General features: G+C 53.5%; 1 protein-coding gene across 3 annotated transcripts; it reads left to right on the forward strand.

Annotated features, from left to right (window-relative positions):
• Positions 1-1,223: 1,223 nt before the first annotated feature.
• LOC127039027 (uncharacterized) lies at positions 1,224-21,554 on the forward strand. Of its 3 annotated transcripts, none has more exons than XM_050932135.1 (9): positions 1,224-1,353; positions 12,938-13,008; positions 14,606-14,668; positions 15,338-15,456; positions 15,847-15,945; positions 16,766-16,931; positions 18,744-18,808; positions 19,851-19,946; positions 20,436-21,554. In XM_050932135.1, the coding sequence occupies exons 2-9, from the start codon at positions 12,972-12,974 to the stop codon at positions 20,694-20,696; spliced, it is 906 nt and encodes a 301-aa protein (XP_050788092.1). In that variant the 5' UTR covers positions 1,224-1,353; positions 12,938-12,971; the 3' UTR covers positions 20,697-21,554. The 3 variants fall into 3 exon arrangements, with proteins under 3 accessions (XP_050788092.1, XP_050788091.1, XP_050788093.1); XM_050932134.1 differs by lacking the exon at positions 1,224-1,353 and adding an exon at positions 12,156-12,484; XM_050932136.1 differs by lacking the exons at positions 1,224-1,353; positions 14,606-14,668 and having other exon boundaries at positions 12,156-13,008.
• The last annotated feature ends 2,562 nt before the right edge of the window (positions 21,555-24,116 follow it).

Raw genomic sequence — 24,116 nt, forward strand, 5'->3', positions numbered from 1 at the left:
GTCCTGAGTAACTTCTCTCCTTTTGTGGCCTGGTAAGGAAGAGCTCAGCTCGATGAAAATACCAAGAATCTCTCATGCACACAGCTATTAGAGATCCCAACTCCCAGTGTAATAGCGTCTCTTCTCTGATGCTCCAGTTCTTTGAGCTGCTTTGGTGGGATTGACTTTTTTAAAAACCACCTGTTAACATCCCAAGTTAAAGTGAGCACTAGGTCCACGGGACTCTGAACTGAGCTGTGTGAATAAGGCTCTTGTTTTCCCTTCCAGTCCTGGTTTCTATCTATGCAGTTACTGTAGGAGGAATTGGGCACTAGGAAGCTAGTGAGCTACCCAGTTTGCAGCAGGGTAGTGTGAAAGGCGGTTTCCAGTTCTGTCAGCATTCTTGAGTTTTTAGGGGCATTGCTCTTCCCTCCCTTTCTTGATCAAAAATATGACAGCATCGGCTGCAATGGAGTGAGTGTCTGGAGGCTTCTGCACTGGCGGTGGTTAGGCGGTCCCCTTGACCTTGTACTGCAAGAAAACAGCCATCCGACTCGTATTATATAACTTAACCACAGTAATGGCAGCATATGAGTCAAGTGTGTAGATTCCTTTTTCGTCCTGCTGTTCCTGAACATGTAACATGAACTGCTGGGAAATGGAACATTCTGACTATCCCCATCGCACTACATCTGTTCGTCTCAAAGCAGTGTTAGCATCGGCCCATTCCTGAGCACTGTGCTGTCAGTGGACTGTGAGGCTGCTTGAGCTGAGGAGGGAGGTGCAGGAGGCTAGGCAGGGGTTTGCTTGGAACGAATAATGGGAGGGGCAGCCTTTCTTTTCCCAGGGATGAGGCAGCTTTAACCTCTCCTGCAGTGGGGAGAGCCTAGGTCAATATTTGGTGGTCGAGTGTTTGTGTCACACAGTGTATGTCCATGAGAATAAAAAAGAAATCTCTCATCTAGCCCTGGGAACAATTCTGTTCCTAGGAGGTGGGAGTGCTTCTGTCCTGAGACAGGCAGCTGGGGCTTGGATTCTACACCTGCAACAAGCAAAGGATGCAAGGGGGGCATTGTCTCTCCCTGATAAAGCTGCTTGCATCAGGTCCCTGCTTGATAAACTCCATTTTCAGTATGGCTAACCCTATGCCTGAACCTCTACATAGGGTTTTGCTTGGGGGCTAGTGGTGTGTTTTTGTTGGGTGGTTGCTGTTTGAGAGTATGGTGGCAGATTGAAATGAGGAAGACCCAATAGAATGTCCTAAACTAAGCTCAATTTCTTGTTCCATTCCCAGAGAGCGAAGGTGGGTGTCAGTATGACAGGCTGACAACATCCCAAACGAACTCTATTGAATGACGTTAAACCCTACTTAGGGTTAGTACCTTTGGGGGACGTTGTATTGTAAATGCAAATATTATGTGTGATTGTGAGATTGGTGGGGACTTCTTTCGAAGGGAGAGGAGACTAATATCCTCACTGGAAGGGATTGGGACGTTCAGAGGTCTTTGGGCACAATATATGTGACGTGGATTTCCTAGGAAGTACCTTTCGTGAGGGAAATGCACAGTCTCTCCTCCAAGGCAACCCTTTTAAGATGAGGCCTAGGGAGAAGGATTCATTGTATGCTAATTACCTGTTACAGGGGTCTTTGGTCTGGAGTTTCCAGATCTGTATAAAGGGCCAACTGAACGTGTTATGAGTGTGCTTGTTCTGAGCTGAGGCTGTGAACACAAAGAATTCCCTGTGTTAGGGTTCAAAGGAAGACTGCTCCTGCCAGAATCCATATTAGGATTTGGGGATGGAGGTCTCCTGGTAAGCTTATTTGAATATGTGTGGGTTCTTTCACTGTTTTTATTGTTTCTCTGTATTGCTTAGGAGTACAGTAGGCTTGCATAGAGAAACCTTGGTGGTGCTTGTAATGTACCAATTGCACTGTTAGCTGTCTCTGAAGAGAGAGCAGGCAGGTCTGTTTGGATGGACTGTCTTTGATGGGGTAACCCAGTGAAGGCCAGGGAATGGTGCTGCCTGGAAATACCCCAGTCAGAAGGGAGAGTCATGGATTTCCATCTAGGAGAGGCAAGCACTGGGGAGCTGGAAGCCAAGAGCGGGTGCCTTTGCTGGAACACAGCAGGGAAGTACTTCAGGTGCTGTGGCCCTGAACTGTGACAGTCGGCTCTGCAGTTTCTCTGGCAAAGTGGCATCATTATCCAAATATGCAGTCTGCCAGACAGTGTCAGTTTAGCGAGTCCCAGCAAGCTTTTGCAGAATTATTCAGCAGAGGGCACCCCAGCCACAGTCTTGGAAGCTGATCCAGGCCAGTCGTCTCTAGCATGTAACTTGTGCAATTTCATCACTCTGTTTATGGACTGGCCAGAATTCTCAAATTGATTTGAGAATTTCCTGCAGAAGCTTGTGACTTTCTCCCCTATGTGAACAGCTGGCCTGTGTTTGAAATTCCTGCTGTTGATTGGCTGCATGTGTGGTTTGGCTTGCTCTGGTACTTGGCTAGAATCTAGCTGCTAGATGATGTAACAGCACAGTACAGATCTCAAACCCTTGCGCGAGAACGTAGTTTGAAAGCTGCTCTCAGTGAGTGCTCAAGCTTCGCCATCCATTCTAAAGCTCTTGTATTTGGGGAAAGGTCAGGCTGTTCAGCAGGCTTTGGAGCAGGTCTGAGCAAAACCCCTCAGTTACCAGGGGAAAAGGAGTCTGTCCTGGAGGAAACTTGGAAACTACAGGAGGAGTGTGGTTAAGCCAGTGAGATGCACTATGGATCTCATGCAGTGAATACGCACAACTCAACTTTCAGGTTGTTTGGACCATGGTTGAATGGAGTAATTCCCTAATCTCGGGTGCTAACCCCTCTTAAGATACATCCAGTATTGATCCCTAAACAGGAACCCTTAATATCTGTGTGTTTAATATGGAATGATGTGCTGCCAATAGAAACAAAACTGGCACCACTGGCCTTCCTCTCTGATGCCACAGTGTGTGCAGCTGCCCCTGCCTGTGTTGCTTTCCATTGAAACAGGGAGACTAGTCACATACTGTGCTTAAGAGAAACAGGCTTCACACCAAGCTGCTCTGTCACCTCCCAGCAGATGAATGGATGGAAAGGACCCAACCCATTTTGGATTACAGGGAACATGGCTAGAGTGGAGGGTCACACTCAATTTGGCACTGCCTAGCCTGATGGGCTGGATCAGTATGTGACAGAAACAGGGAAAGTTCATACTTTGGGGGAGGGGGGGAAAGAGTCTCCCTGTAGGGGTGTCTCCATCAGGAAATGCCAGGACATGGGCTGCTGCTGTTCCAGAGAGCCGAACCCTCAGCCCTTCTCCAGCCACTGTGATTCTGCCCCCAGCTTCGTGACACAAGATGCCTTGGGGGAAGTGCAGAGCATGACTGTACCAGTGATTAGCTGCTGCCCAGTGCTCACAGGTGAGGCAGAACTATGGAGAATCACTAGAGAGCATGTTCCTAGGAGGTGGAAGTGATGCTGTCCTGAGACAGGCAGCTGGGGCTTGGATTCTACACCTGCAACAAGTACAGGGTTTCCCTTGGGCTCCTCTGCCTGCCAGGCACGTTTGTTTGGCTCATTTTGCTCCGTTAAAATCCCAGTGGCCAGAGCTCCTTGGGGTGATCAGGTCTGGGAAGAAAGGGAGTGAGTAATCAAGGCTAATTGGGTCTGGCTGGGCAGGCTGATTACTGTAATTACTCCAGCCCTGTTCCTGGCCCTGAACGGAGGTGAAATCTACTGTGAAGGTGGCCTCCCATGTTGGGGTGGGCAGGCATTGGAGATGGCTGCAGATGAGCTAGGGAAGAGGCACCAGCCTGCCCCTGTGCTCAGATCCCAGCAGTAGCTGTGCTGACACAAAGGCAGTTTCCGATGGGGGGGCAGGCTGGAGCAGGTGAGGGAGCAGTCCCTGTGTGGACTTCGCTGCAGTCCCTTAATGTCAAAGCAGCAGAGCCCTGGATAACAGCGCGAGGTTTGTATCCAGCGGGGAAAGCCCCACATGTCATGCCAAGAGCAGAGGAAAATACCAGCTTTAGCTAAGCGCCCCTTGGTAGCGCACACAACGTCATTGCAATCCCAGTGAGGGGATGGAGGCTGAGCGCAGAGCTGGGTCACAAATTCTAATCCTAGCTCTGTTCCGGACTCGCAGTAACTATCTGTGATCAGGGACAGGGCAGCCCTGCATCATGTGGGCTTGAGCCCTACCTCCTGTGAGCTCTCCTGCACCGCTCCTTCGTCCGTCCCTAGCCTTCAGCGCTGCAGCCGAGCCTGCTCGTGCCTGGGCTGGCCGCAGAACCATTGTGCCAAGCAGCTGAAAGAATCTGGGTCCGAAATCTCACAGGCTCAGAGTACTAGGAACAGCTGCCCCATGGGATGTCTCAAGCTACTGCAGCAAAGACCTTCCCATTCCCCAAAGTGCCTGGGATTAAAACAATAGGGCTCATCTGCGTCCATCCCCTCCACTCCAGAGTAGGGAACAGGTAACCTAATAGCATGTGCACCTAGGACAGTGATTAATGGTTGTCAGGACAACCTCTTTTGCCCTGGCAGAGTGTACAAAGGCTGGAGCTGGCTGGGAACTGGTGAAAAAGGATCAGCTGATCAGGCAGTTGCTATGAGCAGAGAGCCACAAAATTGTTCCCACTGCTCCCCTCTCTGCTGATCGTTACATTCAGCAGCATATGTGGGTGGTGTCCCTAGGGGCTGCCCCTGATAATGGCACTTGGTCTCCATACTTAGACTTCTGGGTTTTATGAGAAATGCAGCCGTGCTCCATTGTGTCTTAGCCTCCGACTGCCAGAAACTGGGATTTGGGGACTGGGGATGGATTGCTCGGTAATTGCCCTCTTCTGTTCATTCCCTCTGAAGCATCTGGCAGAGGCCCCTGTTGGAAGACAGGATACTGGGATAGATAGACCATTGGTCTGACCCAGTGTGGCCATTTTTATATTGTACGAGCCCTGGAGAGCTCAGTGCGCTGGGCAGCAGGTGGAAGTGGGGAGAGCCAGCTGGGGCCACCACTACTTCTCCTTGAATGAGAAGTCCCCAGCCCCACTCTAGAACCTGCCTTGGGAGAATGGCACCTGCTAAGCCCTAGGGGCTGCCTATTAGCTCCTTTGCACTGTGTCCTCTGAGAGAACATGCAACTGGATGTGAGTGAGCCTGTGGGTCTGGTTCCTCCCTGGCTGTGGGTCAGAGGGCGAGCTCTTCGGAGCAGGGCCTAATGTCTGTCTGTCTGTCCGCCCTAAATCCTAGCATCATGGTGGGGTAGGTGCCTCTTACTAGCCCTCTTTGCTCTGGGCTGAGTGCACAAGGAAGCTGAATCTGTCCCTTCAGCCCCCTGGCAGGTGTGGAGGACTCCCCAGTTCCGTGGGTGATCTGACAGTAGATTCCCAAGTGAACGGAACTTGAAGTGCTGCCATGAGGAGTTGTCCATGTGACTGGCCTGTCCCTAACGGAGAGGGTGGAGCTGGGTGAGAAGATTGCTTGTTACAGGCCACGTGAGGCTGTAATAATCTGTGTAGGCGCTGGAAGAGGGGCTGGCTGTTTTCCAGGGCAGGTTGCCTGGCCTTGGCACTGAGTGTGGGGGGTTGGGAGCCAGCTTGCCTGCCCAGCCGTGTCTTTGCCTCATATGGAGACGTGCTCCATTTGGCCGAGTTGTGTTCTTCGTAGCCCCCGTCTTGTTCCCTCTGATTCTGTGGAGGGGGGATGGAGTTGGAGGCAGGAAAAGTGGTGGCGTAATGAGATAACAAACTGGCCACTCTTCCTGTGCCATGCTCTGCCCGTGCGGCAGGGTGGATCCCGTAGTGCCCGTTACTGTGCTCAGAATGCACATGCTGCTGTTGGCAGGGAAGTAAAGCTGTCTATGTAGGGACCCATGAAGTGGATGTGGAACCTGCCCTGCCTCCCTCGCTCTCCTGTTGACTGCTGGGCCCATAGGATGGAGGGAGATAGAACTCACTCACTGGCTGTGCTGCCCTGACTCTTCCCCATCTGCAGCCCCTCAGGAATTTTGCTGTCACACAGGTTGGCTCATGCACCATGTCCACATTCAGAAAACTCCTTTCTCTCTGGTTAATGCAGCCCAGAGCTGTGCCCGTCTCCTGCCCCTGGACCCTGCAGCCTTCTTCATCCCTGGGAGCAGCAGGTAACAAACACCTCTCACTGGCTAATGGTTTGAGCCACTCTTTCTGGGCGGGGAGGTGGGGCTGCTTGGCAGGCACCAGAGTGAAGCACCTGTGCTACATGCATCTCAGGCAGTAATTAGTGCCGAGCACAGGCACCCTGCTCCCCACTCCGGCTCCCTGCAGGGCGATCACAACTGCGGAGAGCAGACAGGCAGGGTGAGTTGATGCAATGGGCTGACCTTCCCCTGCCCTGCCTTGGGGGGAAGCCCCCTTTCTTGGGTGGTTGGACCTGACCCTTACTCATTGTAATCTCTCCTGGAGCCAGGTGTGGCTGTGAGGAAGGAGACTTCCAGCACCTCTGTGCGTTATTCAGGGGTGGCTGGTCTTTCGGTAAGAGCCTATGGGGAAGCAGGGACCAAAGCTATCAAAACCCCACCAGGCTTCCCCACTGGAGCTCACCATGGAGCCCCAGAGTGCCAGAGATCCTCTGGGTGCATTGCCGTGGCCCCAGGACTTTGACTGATGCTGATCCTAACAGAGCTCGGCTCAGCATGAGCCCAGAGCTGATTTCTAGCCTGCTCTGTTCCTTCAGAAAAGTTAATCTGATCTCTCCCTGCTCTCCTCCTGAAGTGAGCTCCAGCCTCCACCCTGGAATGGCCCAGGTCTGCTGCCCTGGCCCAGATGCAAGAGCTACTTGGGTTCTGCCTTGTTTCGAAGGCTGAGGACGGGGTAGGAAGGGGAACCTCATCTCATTCATACTGGACAAGTGGCTGCAGTCAGGGCTAGCTGGAGTGCATGACTCTGACTACCCTGAGGCAGTTCTGCCAACCCTCGCTGCTCAAAAAGGATGAGCCAGGCCCTCAAAATCAAGAGCTTTTTAAAAAATTGGGTTCTTTTTATTTCTGTCTTGTCTTTGAGCCTGTAGGATTCACAGCTTCAGCTTCTTTCACAGGTGGGAGGGCTAGAAATTTACTGTACATGAAAGCTGAGATCCTCCTGTAATCGCTGGACTTCAGGAGCTGGGGGTTTATGAGAAACACCAAATACAGCCAGACTCCTGATAAAATCGTAACTGGTGGCAACAGGCTTGCCTGGTTCCCTAGAAGCTGGGGGTGACCTCTGCCTGCTGTGAGTGGAGGCAGGGACGGAGGCAACCAGCAAGACTTGTAAAAAATAAATAAATAATTTTCAGTAGAAAATCTCGTGCTAGGCTCCCTGCAATCAGTGTGAGGAACCCCAACCCCTCCCGCTCCCCGTAGGACCAGCCGGGGCTCCAGGTGTGCTCCAAGGAGCGAGCTGGCAGTAGGAGGGTGATGGGTTTGTTCCACACACAGACCTGGTGGGAGCATCTGGACTTGTTCTAAGGTGACCCCTGAAGGGCTGTTTGAGGGGGGCCCCCGTTCCCCAGAATGCACCGAGTGACGGTGCTGGGAATCTGCTTCAGCATCTCCCAATAATAAACCAGTTCTGGCCACAAGCGCTGCTATCCTTCATCAGAGCAGTGGGCCTGTCTCGCCTCACTGATCCACTGCACTGGCTCCAGTGTCTCTGCCTTGCTGGATCTGAGTGATGGTCGCTCGATCTGGTATCTGGCTGTGTCATGGTGGATTGGGCCAGCTGAGCTGGCTGTGTCGCTCCAAAACTGCTTCACTGATGAGCAACCTGTATCCAGAGCTAGCCAGGGTCGCACTATTAAAGTCTTTGTCATGAAAATGTACGGCTTGGGCATGCCAGGGGGTAGGAGACAGCTTCTCTTTATGCCTGTCGCTGAGAAAAGGACTGCAGGAGGGATGTGGCCATTTACCCTGGGGTCAGTCCAATGTTCTCCAGTTTCGGCAGCACAGTTCAGCTCTCTACAATCCGACGCATTTCCCTCTGTCAGTGGAGGCTGTTTTAGCTGTGAATGTTCCACATCAGTTATGCCCCAGAACGATTAGGCCCATGTGCTGCTCTTTGCTAAACCACAAGGGGCCAGGAGGGGTGTTTTTGGAAATAGGCATTTTTCTTGCTAGTATTTTCCCATGTCCATTTAAAGTAAAAATCACCATGTGCAGGGGCCTGGCAAAGGCCTGTGTGCCCCTGACATCCCACCTGAGCCTTCTGCACGGGGCAAGTGGGAATGTCAGCCAGTGAGCGGAGCTAAATCCAGCCTGCCATGGCCTGCCTGTGCCCGGGTTCCCTTAGCCTCTGGGGCTAGCGCTGCTACCTAATGAATTCAGCATGGTTGTTATCTCCGGGAGGGGCTTTCAATGGGGTAACAAAAGGGGAAGGGCCAGAATGGGACCTAGCAGGTTTAATGAGCTGGGCGTAGGGCCGACTTTCAGATGAGAAGTAAACTGGGGCCATGGCCCCTTGTGGCCAGCACAGAGCTTCTGGCTCTTGGTTTGATAGATAGCTGATATTTTACTGATGTCCTAAAGCTGGGGCCCAAGGGTCAGTCACAGGAGCTTTAAATCAGGTTTGCGGACTAGTGAAAGATGAAGCTGCTGTGTCAGAGATGAGTGTGTGCTCAGAGGTGGTTACGCTCACTCCTGTCTGCTTTGCACAGCACAAGACCTCCCATCAGCCCATCCACCAGGAAAGCGGCTTTGGCAATTGGAGAAAGGTGAAAAGTCAAGTAAGCTCTTCAAGAGAGAGGGGGAGAGTGATGCTGCGGATTCTATTGATTCATAGGGAAGGGAAGGGAACCCAGATGCAAGTCCAGTGTATTCCATAACTCAACTGGTGCTGTAACAAATGGCAAGATCTACCCCATCCTGTCTTCTAGCTCACTGGAACTTCTCGTAGGAGCTGGGGTGTGTAAGTCCCAGTGTCCTGGCAAACTGCAGGCCGGGTAATTACATGCTGTTCACGTAACTCCCCTCTGCGGCAGTTTTACGTGGATGAGGGAGGGACTTGTCTTCCCTTGCTGCCCTGGACTCTTGTGCTGCTATTTGCTGTGAAATGTGTCTCAGAGCTGGTTGCACTTTAAAGATGAGTGAAGTGATTCCTCTAGGGAGAGTTCTTAGCAACCCTGGGGTTGTTCTTCATAAAGGCAACTGGGTAAAGATGAGATCGTTGCACTCTCCAGTACTTACTCTACAAGGATTCGTCCCTGCCCAAGGAGAAATGTGATGGATGTTTCCCTAATACAGGGTTCAGAGGGTTGAGCTGAGTGAGGAGTGCAGGATCACCAGCCCCCTCCTTTCCTGTGTGGGAGCCCTTAGCATCATAGTTACAGGCTCACTCATTCCTGGGAAAGAGGCCCCTCTTTCCCAGCTGTTCACATCTTTATTTTGAATAGCAGAAGCTAATTGCTGCCCGATGCCTATCAGCATAGTAACCCATAGGCGTTGCCACTCACTGGGTCTGTTTGCAGCTTTACGAATTACCTGTGAGACTCAGGCAAAAACAATGTCACTATATCAACCGAGCTGCACGGGGGATCCCATGTGTGTTTACTTCATTTGGAGCCCCTGGACGATGCTGCTGGCTGCTTGCCCTGGCAGCCTTGATGAGTTTGGGGAGCCTTACGGGAAATAAAATATTGCTTGTGCCAGGTTTGAGGTGAGACTCCAGGCCTGAGCCTGCATCCTTCCCAGTGCTGCGTCTGCTAGGCCCTCACATTGCTTATCTGAACAATCTCTGCCATCACCACATTCCTAAATGTCCAATACAATACCCCAGCCCCCTGGATTTGCACAATGCACTGTGCCACTCCCCCAGCTGCAGTGTTACAGAGGACAAGAATCTGCACTGAGACACCCCAGGATCTAATCCCAACTCCTGCTCTTCATCCATGTAGCCCAGGCAGCCTCTGAGGTTAAAAGCAAAGCGTGGCTCTGTTGCTGGACGACAGTGTCCAGGAATGTCCTACTGCTGGTGTTAGTAGGGGGGAAGGGGCTGAGTCGTTAGCCCAGAGATCGAGAAGCCCCACTGGCCGCACAAGAAGAGAACTCGGCATAGGCCGCCTCAGTGCACGTTCCTGATAGGGAGCCCCCGACCTCTGCCGAGCCTGAGGGAAGTGGGGAGGAGGTGGTGGCTGTGAGTGAGGAAGGGCTTGGCCTGACCTGGCTGGAGATGCCTTGCAGGCCCCAGGCAGGACTGTCCCGCTGGCTTGGAGGCAGCCATAGCCTGTAGCAGGGCCGTGCGGTTCTCTCTGGGACCAGTGCCCCTTGCCCATGCAGCGCTCTGCTTGGATTAACATAGTGCCGCAAGGCCGCGGAAGCTCAGGCCCTGAGGGGAGCTCTGGGAAGTGGGCAGATTCTCTGACCGTCGGCCTCCATGGAGGCGTCCGCGGAGTCCTGCTCCCTGAGGCCCGTTTCTGCTCTTGTTGACTTGCTGTGGCTGCCACGGTGACTGGAAGGGCCCCTGTTGCTGCGCTGAGCAGGGTGGTGGCAGGGGCATTTCTTGCAGTTCTGCCCCTCGGCTCAGGAACCAGTGAGGGTGACGAGGGTCCCTGGGTGAAGCGGGAGCAGCAGCGTGAGAGATGGGAGCTGCACCAGCAGGCACAGGTGGGGGCAGAGACCCAGGCCTGGGCTCCATTAGGCGCCAACAGCTTGAGCCCACTGGGGAAGCGGAATTAAGACGTTTCCAGGCTCAGCAAAGGGAGAGATGAGCTGGATGGCTGGGTGCAGAGCTGGGGCGAGGGTGAAGGGGAGCCGGGGGAACTGAGTTGAGCTGCCTGTTCTTGCTTAGTCTCCTGGGTGTTTCTGGGAATACCTCTGTCAAACAGGATCAAGTTAGAGCCCCTGTGAAAGGGAGAGATGCCTCTCTGGTGTGGCAGTGGGGGACTTGTGCCCCCCAGGAGGGCTGATTGGGAAGCTGGACTAAATGTCTGGTGAAATGAAGAAAGGGCAGAACTCACAGCGTGAGCCGTGCCAGAATCGTCCAGGGAGGCTGGGGAGCTCTGGGGTTTGAGGGGCTGGTTGAAAGTGCACCTTGGAGAATAGCTAGTGATGAGTCTGAGGCCTCCTGGGTCTCTGGCTGAATTCTGATTCCTGTCTGCTACCTGCCCATGTCTGAGGCGTTCTTGTGTGTATACTGGTGAACAGTGAGCACTGGCCTCCGCCATTCTAGGCTGACACCAAAAAGTTAGCTTAACATAGCTACAGCACTCAGAGGGGTGAAAATCACACCCCTGAGAGCCACAGCCATGCAGACCTAACCCTCGGTGTCGATGCACCTAGGTCCACAGAAGGGTGCTACTGTTGACCCAGCTGCCATCACTCAGCAGGATGGATTACAGCAACAGCATTGCAGAAAACCCCGATTGCTGTCAGCGGCCTGGCTGCAGTGCCCTGGCAGTGCGGTGTGGCTGTAGTGTGGACATGGCCTGGCTTAACCATGGTTAGCTCTGCTAGTCGCACAGTTTTTCTTTTGTTCCCTGGGGTGACTCTCACAACTAGTCAGCACTGTGAGTTGTGACCATATGTAACCCTCTTATGGGTGGGTCTTATTTATCTCTGATAGATACCCCAGGGCCAGGGCTCTGCCTCTTTGGTAGTTACTGCCATGGGGAGCTCTCCAGTGTTGCTAAAGCCTCATTGACTTGCCTGTCTGACCAGCCTGCAGCCCCCGAATTGTCCCCCCGGTAGCACCTCTGTGTAGTTAAATCCAGAACTCGGGTTGTGATCAGGGCAAAGCTGGCCCTTCTCAAGCTCTCTGCTGAGCTGGGCTGCAGGAGCAGTTCTGTGCTGGCTCCTGGGGACATGGAGCAGAGCGGCCGGCAATGGGCACTTCTCTTTGGAACCTGAGCCCAGGTGGGAAGGTGCTGCAGGGCTGTCCTGCCAGCTGTCTCTCCAGCACCCCCTGCAGGCCAGGAGCTTCTGCTCTGCTCCCTGGGTGGAGCTGCAACACTCAGGGAGGCGCTGACCCCACTTCCAGCTGCAAATACCTGGGTGTAGCCACAGGTGCCACATAATCAACACTGAGCAACAAAGCCCCTTGGCTCCAGCCCCCGTTCAGTGCAGCAGCCTGGAGAGGACAGCCGTGGCAGGGCTGGTGGGAACAGGAAGCTCTTTCTGAATGAGATCAGCTGCTGCCCGTTTGGCTTAGGCCTTCTTGCGGCGTTAGCCTGATGTTAAACTTGTGCTCCTACGTCTGTCTTCAGCATGCTGCAGACGTGAGACTCAGTGTGGACCTGCTGGAGGGGATGGGGGGTTTTGGCTGCTGGCCCAGGCTGGGCGCTGTGGCAGACTGGGAGACAGTTTAAGACAGTGAGCTAGCTGGAGGGTCAGCGAAATGATGCCATGAAAAAATGCCCTGTGCTGACACTGGCATGTCGTTTGGCTCAGAGGCAAAGTCGATTGAGATAGGGAGGCTGTTAACCTGGAACGCGGCCCCTGACAGGTGTCACTGGGCTGTATGATGCACCCGCCAGGTGGGGCAGGCTCAGTCACAAGGGCTAGGAGTGTAATGTCAAAGGAGAGCTGGGTTTTCCACATGATGCTCTGGCGAGTGGTGGGGCAGGAGGTGCTGGACTCTGGAGATAGTGAGGCTCATGAGGACAGCTGACCACAGACAACTGAGAGCTCAGACCTGTGCTTCACTGGCCCAGTTCCTTGGTGTTTTAAACACACGACCTGGGGAAGGGCCATGGCCAGCCATGGAGAGTTACTGAAATTGACAAGATCTTGAGATGCTCTGAATTGCCCTCTTGGGAAAGTATAAACCTGAATCCCGCTGGCCTTGGAGCATTATGGCTCACAGGGAGCTGCAGCCAGGTCAGCACGGAGCAGTTTGTATCATGGGTGCAGGCTGGAGTCTATGTTCACACCTGGGTCCCATGGCAGTGAGATGCGGCTCTTACTCTGTCTTCCCTCCCCGCCCCCAGGGTTCTGCTGGTGTGAGCGCCTCCCAGGCTGAAGATGGCAGGTGGGGAATGCCGGATCGCTCCAGGCCGAGGTAAGTGACTTCATTTCAGGAGCAAATTCCAGCCTGTTAAAAGCAAACCTGCTAAATGACAAAATGTTCCTGCCCCGCCCCCTCAGACATCTGCCTCCAGGCTGCTTTGGCTGCTGGGTAGCTGGTGCTGGAACCACTCATGAACGAAACCCAGTCTCGCCACAGGGCATGTGCCACACAGTGCGAATGGGAGGAATAAGGCAGCGTAGAAGCTGAGTTGCCTCCAAGAGGGGGTTCTTAGGGGAGAGTTGAAAACCCAGGGCTCATGTACCACGGAGATGGCTCTAGCCGTGTCCCAGAGCAATGCCTCAGTGTGGTCAGCAGCCCAGGCATTGCACAAAGCCTCTGGCCATGTGATTTAAGCTAGTCTCAGTCTGCGGTTCCTGCACTCTGTTACAGTGTGTGCCCCACACACGGCCGCCACGTGCACTGTCTAGTGTGACCGGGTGGACGTGCTGGTGTGAGCCTCACTGACGCGCTGTGGAGGGAGCAGCTGTTAGTGGCGTGGCGACTGCCGGGGTCTCAGAGACAGTGGGCAGCTCCCCCAGTGCTGTGGGAGAGGCTCTGCTACCAGGGCACTCTGCATCACTGGACCAGGCAGCTTCGCCACTTGCCCTGGTAACTCAGCAGTGCGACGAGAGGTCTTCTGCTGGGCTGAAGCTTTGTGATGATCTGCCATGCTGGTACCTCTGCTCTCCTGGCAGTGCCCAGGCTGGTGAGAGCTGCTTCCTCTGGCCTCTCAAAGGGCCCACAAATAATATCCTCTCCTGGCTCACCTGGGCCCTTACAGTTCTAGACAATGGCTGTGTCGCTTGTGTTGCATGAGGAATGGCAGGGTATTCACTCCCCTGGCCTGCACTGGCATGCCCCAGGCAGTGTCACAACCCATGCACAGTGCACTCCTGCTGGGAATTGACGGCACAGGGCTCAGGGCTGCATCCTGCTAAGTTACCAGAAGCAGATGCTGCTGCCTTGGTGACGTTTCCTGTAAACTGTGCGATGCCTATAGCTCACCCCATCCCCTGAGCAGTGAATACAGCATTACTGTTCTGTGTCTGCGACACGCTCCCTCTGCCCTCCACAGGCATTTGTCTGGGATTGGGGCTATCCTGGAGGTGTTAGTCCTGGATTCTGGGTGCCCTTCATGCTGCCTTGACAAGTGATTAATCAGTCTTCTTAATGAGCAAAAATAGTGAATTGGGAAGAGAGCAGTCCAAGGACAGTCAGTTCTAACGGGTTTGTGCCAGAGGAGGGAGTATGGCTCTCTAGGTAAAGCTGCTGTCTCCAGAGCATGCTCAGGTTCCTGCAGCATTTCCTGCTCACAGGCTGTGCCCACTGACTCAACAGGGTGACGACCCCCCCCTCCCCATGCACAGGGCTGTGCAAACTCCTCTGGGTGGGAGAGAGGTGAGCGCTGTGCCTCCCAGACACCCTATTCTGCCAGGACTTTTAAAGCTGATGACTCAAAATGTCTTGGCCTTGGAGCCCAAGAGTCAGAATGTTGACACTTCCTTAATGCAGCATATTCAGCGGCAGGGTAACTCTGGCAGCAGGTGTTACAAGCTCAGCACTGTACAATCTCCTCTCTCTGTTCCAGGGTTCCTCCTGCTCTGCATTTTGACTTTGCATTTTAGCTCTTGGAATCCTGTTGCATCAGCAGGTGAGGTGCAGACTGGCCAATGGGGACAACTCTAGGCTCCTTTTGGGGAAACTGCGTTAAAGATGGCAACAGCAACAGGTTTTGTTTGGACACTTGACCCACCCTGTCCGAGTTGTCTGTGGTGGGGGCACAAGGGAAACCACACACAGGAAAAATCTCAGTGTTTCTAACTCGTGTGCCGAGCTCTTCTCTCCCTGCAGCTGTGCTGCAGCTGCTAGAGCTCCAGGAACCCCAGGTTTAACCTGCCTCCCCAGCTACTAGCCTGTTCCCTTCTGCGGCAGATCTAATTCTAGGAAAGACTTTTCCTTAGGCAAAGCGTCACTGGTAAGCAGGGTTATGGGGCCAGGCTCACCCCTTCAGTGGAGGTCCCAGCGGTGAGGGAGGAGCTATAAATCAGCCACACATTCATCGCTGATGCTAGTAGTCATGCAGTGGAGTGTTGTCCACACATCGTCTCTGGCTCCCCAGATACGTTTAGAGTATTTCCCTTCTGGTACCTTCCATATCCCACACATGATTTCCCTGCCGATTTCTGTACAGCCCATCAGGCAGCGTGCTATGCAAGGGGAGGGCTGCAGCTTCTCCGGACACCTAGCTCTCAACTTGTTATGAGCACAAGATACGTTTCCCTCCTGATGACTTATCATTCGGAAACCTTATATCTTCCAGAACTGAGCTCTACTCCTGCCATGTTTACGGTCATCACCCCCTCTGTTCTGGAGACTTCCCCTATTTCCAGCACATCTATGGTCTCCAACCACTCTGCGAATGGGACAGAAGACACACCTGTAAGGAAACTGCCATTAGCCAAACACTGTCCAGGGTTTCTGCCAGGAGCCCAGAGAGGCAGGAGGGGTGTGAGTGGGGAGTCGAGAGAAGAGCAGAGTTCCTCTGCAGCTCTGCTGGGAGGGCTGGGGCTCCTGCGGGGTGGCTGATAATTAAGGCTTCCCCCAAAGGTGGATTTTCTGGTGCTGCATGAGACCACAGAGTCCATCCGAGGGCAGCTGAGCAGACACTGCTGGAGGCAGAATGAGCGATCTGCAAGGCAGCAGCAAATGACAGCTGAGGGGAGCGCTGCTGGGAGCATTGCCGGCATGGGGCTGGCATGGGAAGGGTCGGGCAGGTGGCAGGTCAGTAGCGAGAAAGGTGCCCTCAGAGTGTGTGTGCTCTTTCCACAGCTCACCTGCCAGAGTTTTCAGTGCTCTGGAGAGAGATGCTACCAGGACAAAGCTTATGCCAATGACACCGTGACCTGCCACAATGAGTCTCACTGTGAGGTAGGGGAGTTCTCCGCTCGGGCACTGTGCCAGTCACACCTGCTGCTCCTTGCATGAGTGACCGGCTCGTACCAACACCCCGGGTGCAGCACTCCTAGACAGTGGGAGAGCATCTTGGCTGATGTCTTGGCTCTGCCTGCCCGAGGGGAGAGAGATCAGGCAGGTGCCATAGAAGTGGCAGCGTAAAAAGACCAGGAGCTTCCCAGGTCCTGGGTTGCTGTGATGTGTTTTGGGGGTGGGGGAGGAGGATGCAGTCTGAGTCACAATATTTCCCTCCCTCTCCAGCCTATTGCCTGGTAACCCCAGGGCTCATAACCCATGCCCAGCTCCTGTTCTTGTTCTCTCCTCTTGCACAGTCTGTCACTTATTCTTGCTCTGACTAGTTTTGTCACACTCCTAACCCTGGTTTGTGGTTTGTCCGTCCCCTTCCCCCCATCCTGTCTCCTATGTTCTGACACTTGCCTTTGCTTAGCACTCGCAGGAGCAGCCTGGTATCTCTCATGCCCTGCTCCCCGGGATAGAACTAGCTCGCCTTAGAGCTTGCCAATTGCTCCTTGCTGTCAGAGCCATCTGTCGGCTGTATCGGGGTGTCCCCCCTTCTGAGGGTTCCCCCAGGCTCCAGGCTGCCCAGAGCAGTCCCTGGTGCAGTTTTTCAGGCTGTTCTCAGTGGCATGGGGGAGTGCAGAGATGAGCCCACCCCACCCCATGAGCTCCTTGGCTCCCCAGCCACCACCCCTTTCATGCAGTGCTGGGCGCGTGGGCCGAGTGTGGCTGATAGCATCTCGAGTACATGGCTCTGGCTCTTCCCTTGTCCCTGCAGCTCTATCGTCTCACCCACACAAACTACACAGCCAAGTGCAGCAGTGAGTGTGGGAGAGGGAACAGCACTGAGATGTGTGTGACCAACAGCAGCGTGAGCATGAGCAAGTGCATCCTGGAGTGCTGCAGCTCGCCCCTGTGCCTGCAACTCAATGCCACCGCCTACGGTAACCAGCCTGCTGGGAACAGCCCGGCCGCACTGGGCTTCTCACTCTGAGCAAGAGACTTTGCTTCCCGGCAGCAAATAGAAGGGTTCATTCTATGGCAGTGGCCAGAGACTGATGTGTGTTGTCTCTCCCATAGGGCCCTGCTGCATTGTGGCTTTTATTTCTCTAAGGCAGAGGGTGTAGGGCTGGAATGGAGGGGGTGGGCCTGGAGTGCCTGCCACTTGAGTGGAGGAGTGGGTTTATTTTGTACTCTCACCCTCTTCCCCTGCCCTTTGGCTGATGAATGTTGTAACCCCGGCCCTCTGCCCGACTCTCAGTCCTGCTCTCATGAAAGTCTATGCTGCTAACCCTGAGTGCTCGGTTCTGTGTGTGGGGTGCGGGATCAGAATCTATCCCACTGGGACTCTGAAGCCCACAGAGGCCGTAGAGTAGCTGAAGTTCCTACATGACAGCAGTCTCCATCCAACACGTTTTTCTGGAGGCAAGACACAACAGCAGAGGCAACTAGAGCCAGCCCTTCCAAAGGAAGCCATGGGGAGCAGTGATGGGTGCCTGCCATCCAGGCCATAGAGTCTGGCTCAGGAGCCAGCTCTGGTGCTTGTGGGGGGTTGGATTCCCAATGGCTCTGGTTTGGCCAGAGGGATTAGGTAGGAAGCCTCTTGCAGGATAACTAACTGAATTACGATCGCTGGTGAAGGCCAGGCCCCAGATTCCTAGGAGCACTGTAGCTTTCTAATGATGCTTTCTCTGGAAAAGCCATCCTGCAATGTCTTGGCAGGAGAGTCTGATACCCACAGCTGTAGAGGTCACGCAGTCCTAATGGAGTGGGCAGAGCTGTCTTAGTGGCTCAGTTGCGTGCACTTGGAGTTTCTCTTACTACTGCCTCCTCTAGCTGCATCACAGTCACCCATTTGCCACCTCAAGAGCCTCCCTGTATCCTGATTTCCCTCATCCCATCCCACGGGGTGAACAAACTAGTTCTCTCTTCTTCCACTATCAGGATCGTGCAGCACTTGCTGCTTCTCCCTTCTAGTCAGGCCAGCAAGTTGGGTGAATTCCAGGTCTCCTCCCTGGGAGTGACTCTGCTCTGCTGGGTCCTGGGGGGGCACACAGGCTCATAGCTGGACTTAGCCACCTGTTCAGATTGCCATTAGGAGTGTGACTGGCTCACTCAGCCACTCCTCAGACCACTCACTGCCGTTGTGCCAAGGTGAAACTTGTGGCCAAATGGTCACAGACTAACCTGTGGAACTTGCTGCCACAAGATGTCAGAGTCCAAAGATGTGACAAGACTTTTTCTCAAAGGATTAAATGCTTCCCTGGATGATGAAAACATCCACAGTTCCATTAGCTGGGGCAAAAAATAGAAGGGCTTGGGATAGAGAACAATTCTTACCGGAGGAAGAACTAACCTGCCTACAAGGGACATTTCACAGATTTCCATTGTAGGGGTTCCTTGAACTTGTCTCCAAGGTGCTGTCAGACCAGATACTGGGCTAGATGGACGCCTGGCCTGGCCTGGCAGTTCTTAGGCACCAGACACACCTGAGCTTTGGTAGGCAGAGCAGGGATTGGTGGGAAGTAACAGATGTGGCTCATGGTCTGGCATGAGGCTGCTGAATACCCATCTCCCGTATTGAAGTGCCCTAATGGAAATCCCCAGGTTAAAATAACTCTAACGGCTTCTACTGGGGCGTGTCAGTCTCTGGCCATGTTCTGGATTCTAGCCCTGGGTCCCAAGGCTACATGGAAATGCAGAGCAGCAGGAGGGCATAGCCCTGTCTCATCAGTCTCCTTTCGTGTCTGTTTCAGGTGACTTGCCACCCACCACCACTCCAGCTCCCACAACTACCACCATGAAGCCCCCTCCCAAAAATGTAAGTATTGCCTTCCAGCATGACCAGACAGCAGAACTGTGTAGGCATGCTGCCAGTGGGAATGCTAAGCTGAGTAGTGTTGCCTTGAACTGTGGTGTTCCACCCCAGAAATGGCTGCCTTTTAGTGGTGGATGAAATGTTCCCCATGCTATCTGATCTCAAAGGTTAATATGTAGCCTCTGTGAGAGGGAAGAGATTCGTATAGAGCCAGGCAAGGATATGGTCAGTAACAAGCCCAGCCAAATGTTCCTCTTCCATGTGCTGCCAATCCAAGTAGCCTGGAATATTAGTTGCAGGATGAGTCCTATTCACAGTGCTGTGGTGAACGGCAGGAAGGTCCTGGGGCACTGGGAGGAGATACTGAGACTGCTATCCTGGGATCCGTCTCTGGGGCCAAAGCTCGTACACACCATGTCTGAGGGAGGGGCAGAACACACACACACACTCTCTCAGTGGACTCGTGTTCTGTAGGGAACTGTCATGCATCAGCCCCTGGGGAGATTGACTAGAGGGATCCATAACAGGACCCTTTCATCTCAGTCCTCTGATTCTTGGAAGAGATTCCCAGATGATGTCTGGGAGTTCGCTTATCTCTGTGGGACCCTGCAGAGCCCCCTCCACAAGGGTGGAGGCAGAGGAGGGTTTGGCATTTGCCAGCTAGGGTGCAATTTTAGTGAAGCTTTCTGCAATGTTTGGGGGTTGGGAGTTGATTTTTCTTTGATCTTTTTGTATTTGGGGTGTCAGTGAATGTTGTAAAATGTGACTGCTGGCCTCTGAAAGATGGTCTTGTCAATGCAGATTTGGGCTTGCTGGAACTACCTGTACAATGCCAGCCACTGCCCAAGAGCCACCTGGCTCTTGGAGGGCAATCTGCTGATCCTGGGGTCCCTGGGACCTCTTGCTTTCCCTGTGTGAATTTTAGCTCCTCACACAAGTGTCTCATAACAACCAGGCAAAAGGAAAGTGACTTAAACATCAGACCTTGTTCTGGTAGCTCTGCTCTCTGGAGTGATTCATGGTGCCTTTCCTGGCTGTCTTGTAGGGGAAAGTGTGCACAACCTTCTCCTGTAATGGAGATGGATGCTTCAAAGGCAAGAAGTCTGCTGCTGAATGCATCGTTGGATTCAACTTCTGTGAGGTACTGGATTTGTTTGTCAATTCTTTAACCACCCTGAGCTGTGTCTCTTAACTAGAGCCGTGAATGGAGCAGGACTGAAGGGCTCCAGGCCAGGTCTCAGCTCCATCTGTGCTGCCATTTCACAGCTAATGCTGGGCTCTTGATAGCACTTTCACCATAGAGATGTTTGTGGATCTTGTGCCATTTTGACAGCTCTGGAGGGCTTCATCCACAGAGCAGCTAAAGCAGAGTTAGCAACTTCCTGGGACAAATACCTGGGGCAGGGAGTAGTTGAGTCTCTGTGGTTCTCTTTGTCCTTGACCTCTTGCAGATTCCAACAAGGGCCTCGGCTAGAGTCTTGATATGGGCACTGCAGCTGACTCTGTGCATCCTCTGCCTCTGAACCAGGAGGATGTGCCCGGGGCTTTGAGTGGGTCTCATTAACATGAATGCAAGAACCCAGAGGGTTGCTAACACCCAAGACTGCTAATGTCTGTCTCCTTCCTGCAGATGAAGAAGACTGGCTCAAATTACGTGGCTGGATGTAGCAAAGTCTGCAAGACCGCCAGCCCAGCCTGTGCCAGAGGAGCAGCTGCCCCCTGTTACCAGGAATGCTGCCAAGCTACCCCTAAAACTAGCTGCCTGAAACTGGATGGCAAGGTGCATGTCAGTGGCGCTGGGCAGGTGGCTCTGGCCCCAATCCTGAAACTCCTGGCCTGTGGTGTGGGTCTTGTCATACATTACAGCCTCTCCACTTTCCTTCAGAGTTAAGCAATGACCCTCTGAGCTCCGCAGACTGACTAGGGCAAGATTCAGGGGCACACACAATATTGGCTAAAACTGGCATAAGATCTAGGGTTTCTGTACCTCTTAATTCGGATAAGATTGGCTAGAAAATTCCAGCTATTGAATCAGCGTCACAGGAAGGGAGCTCACTGGAACCCGCAGGCCTTCTCCTCTCTGTGCAGGCCTGGCTAGTGCCCAGGAAGTTAGTGGGTAGCACCATGGGTGTTTGTGAAATACAGATCCCAGTGCATGCAGCTGACTGAACAGGTCGGGTACATCTACGCTGCAGTAAAACACCACTGCTGGCCTGTGACGGCTGACTCCAGGACCCTGCGAGGTGGGAGGGTCCTAGAGCCTGGGCTTCTGCCTAAGCCCAGTCTCTACACTGTGAATTTTACAGTCCCGCACCCTGAGCCCCATGAGCCTGAGTCAGCTGCTGCGGGCCAGCCACAGGTGTCCTACTGCAGTGTAGACAGACCCTTAGTCTTTCCCATGCGGATTCTCCAATTTGATACAGAGGAGGGTGAAAAGTACTGGCCATGGGGATGGATGTGGGGCTCCCGGACCTGTGGAGAGGGTCGGCATTGTGCCACATGCTTCCTTCTAGCCACAGGAGTGATGTCAGCTGCTCATCAGACTGATTCCTGGCTATGCTGCCTCCGCAGAACAGATTAGGAGCTGGCTAGGGGCTGTGGGGCAGCCCTCAGTGAACCCCCCCCCCTTCTGAGCGCTAGTGCCAGCACCTCTTCCTGACTCATGGGGGTGAAGAGGGCAAACTCTAGCCACTCTGGGAATTACTCTTCCACCATTCACACCTTGTTTGCATGTAAAGCAGCTGTCTGTGTAGCAGGGAGGGTGACTGAGTGAAATCACCGTCTGCTGCACACACACATCCCCAGCCCTCCCCCAAAGTGGGAAAACACTTCAGTGGGAGTATCTGAGCAGGAAGAGCTGTCCCTTGTGCTTCTGAAGAGCAGCTAAAGTGCCTGTGCCTAACCAAGGGAACACGTTGATGAAGGGGCAAGGCAGGACTTGGGGCTGTCTACACTGGGCACTTACACTGACATGGCTACGTCTCTCAGGGATGTGAAAAACACCTCTGGGAGATGTAGCTCTGCCTACCTAACCCCTGTGTAGACAACGCTAGGTCGATGGAACAATTCTTTCCTGAACCTGGCTGCAGCCTCTCGGGGAGAACCAAGGGGAGAACCCCTCCCGTTGGCATAGGCAGTGTCTGCACTGAAGTGCTACAGCGGTGCTGCTACAGTTTAAGTGTAGACACACCCTTGGATTCCTAGCCCAAGAGCTGCCCTTGCCAGTAAACCAACTGGCCTGAGCTGTCGGCTGAAATCATTGGCATCTTCTTAAAGGCCAAGTTTGTAGAACCTCCTGTCTTAACATCTCCTGAGGCTAGGCTACTCTCCCAGCATCCTGGTAAACGCTGCTCCACATCAGGGATTAGTCAACGGCCCCACTGACCCCTGCAGGCAGTAGTTAGTTCCCCAGCTGTACGTATTCACCACCCATTCATAGGCCAGAGAGTACAAATCTGATCTTGACTTGGTCTGAGGTGACAGCCCTGCTGCTGACAGCCACTGGCCCAGCTGATTTGAACGTTGGCTGGTATTAGTATATCTGATTCTTTGGTTGATCTAGGTTAGTTCATATTAGTAGTTCTGAATAGGAATAGGTTGCTGTTTCCAAGCTCCATATATGACCTCTAAGCCTTGTTTTAACTTCCCTGGTTAGTTCCTTTTTGGAATCTTATGTTTTTAATGAACCTTAAACCCTCATGATTGTGCTTCTCCCCTGTGAAATCCAAAGGGGAACAGAGCAGACACACAGCATATGCATTAAGCAGGCTGCAAAGCTGCACTCTTCCCTGCCAAAAACCTGTAGGACTATGTGACTTGCAAACAAAGTGAAGCTGCCTGGGGCTACTGCCACGTGACTTTACTAGCCTGAGATTTTGGATTACCTGGAATGAATGACATCCTGCATGGGCGGTGTGTATAATAGGCTGGGGAATGCTGTGCCTCCCCAAACATCCCTGCGTGGCCCTGCTCATGCTCTGCCCCAAGACCCCCTCCTGCTGCTAGTTTGCCCCAGCTCAGGCAGGCTGCTCCTCTTCTGGGAAGCCAGCTGGGGACAGGGCAGCTGGGACTCGGGGTGTTTGGAGCCACCCAATGCTGGGGGGGGCCCTTGGTGCTGGGAATGTGCGCTGCCCGCCCTGTGCTTTGGGGCTGAGGGGCGTTGTGCACCACCCGCCCAATCTCCGGGGTGAGAGGGGCCATGCACTGCCCACCTGGTGCTCTGGGACTGGTGGGGAAGGAGGTCACACGTGCCACCCACCCCGTGCTCTGGGGCTGAGGAGAGGCTGTGCACTGCCCACCTGCTCAGGATCTTGGGGTGGTGGGGGGGCCAACCGCTGGGTTCTCTGGGGCTGGAGGTACTTGGGTGACCCTGGCTGGCGGAGGTGGGGGGACTGGTGGCTGTGACGGCGGGGGCTCTGGACTTTGGGGTGGGAAGGGGCGTGGGAGAGGCAGGTCCCCAAGCAGAAGAGGTGGGCCAGGTCAGGGGCTATCCTCCCCAAGCCTGTGGTTCACCCACCGCCCATGCGTCCAGGTATAAGAATGATGGGTGGAGGAAGCTTCTGAAAGGGCAGAAAATTCTGCCATAAATCCAGGCACAAGCAAAGTCCATCTGGGGTAGTGACCTGCTTGCAATGTAGCTTTTCTGAGCACTCACCTCAATAATTAGCTTATAACCACACTGATGATGGAATGTCTCCTGCTGGGGTAGGCTGAATTAGTAACACCATATTTCTTCTCTAGAATCTTACCCGAGGAAACAGGGTTTCTCTAAAAGTGGGACATACACCTTAGGAGCCTGTTTGCTAGTCCCAGAGTCTTTACTATCTAAAGAGTGACTAATAAAGGTGGAGCAGGGATCATAAGGGACGGTTCATTCTAACCACGCTTTGAATCCAGGATTCGTCTCTGTGTAAAAGAATCTGCTGCAACCTACTGTTGCACCAAATGTAGCTGATACTGATCGAGTGACTGAATTATGTTTGCTGGAAACCACAAGGCAGAGATTGCTGGTAACTGTGCTGCTGATAGTTGTGCTGACATGAGCTCTGTTGTGATTGTTGTACTCTGTTATTCTATTTTCAGAATCTGTCCTTTGAAGCGGCGTTATAAATAAATATATTTATCAACCTCCGTGTTTAATTATTGGAGGCGATCTTCTGCCGTGGCTGCAGCCTGCGTCAGGGCTTGTCTGCTGGGGAGGTCAGGGAGACAGTGACTCAAGGCAGTTGGGGAGTGCGGGAGGGTGGTTGGCAGGCCCTTGGGTGATGAATGTGGCTGAAACAACTTGTACAGTATCAGAGGGTAGCCGTGT

This window comes from Gopherus flavomarginatus, chromosome 22 (assembly GCF_025201925.1).
Source record: "Gopherus flavomarginatus isolate rGopFla2 chromosome 22, rGopFla2.mat.asm, whole genome shotgun sequence".
Lineage (NCBI taxonomy): Eukaryota > Metazoa > Chordata > Testudines > Testudinidae > Gopherus > Gopherus flavomarginatus.

What these genes read in the sequence shown, in the direction of transcription:
- LOC127039027 (XM_050932135.1), top strand. Translation starts at nt 12,972, where the DNA reads ATGGCAGGTGGGGAATGCCGGATCGCTCCAGGCCGAG. An exon ending in ACAATGAGTCTCACTGTGAG is followed by an intron (nt 15,946 to 16,765) that starts GTAGGGGAGTTC and finishes TTGTCCCTGCAG; the next exon opens with CTCTATCGTCTCACCCACAC. An exon ending in TGAAGCCCCCTCCCAAAAAT is followed by an intron (nt 18,809 to 19,850) that starts GTAAGTATTGCC and finishes GCTGTCTTGTAG; the next exon opens with GGGAAAGTGTGCACAACCTT.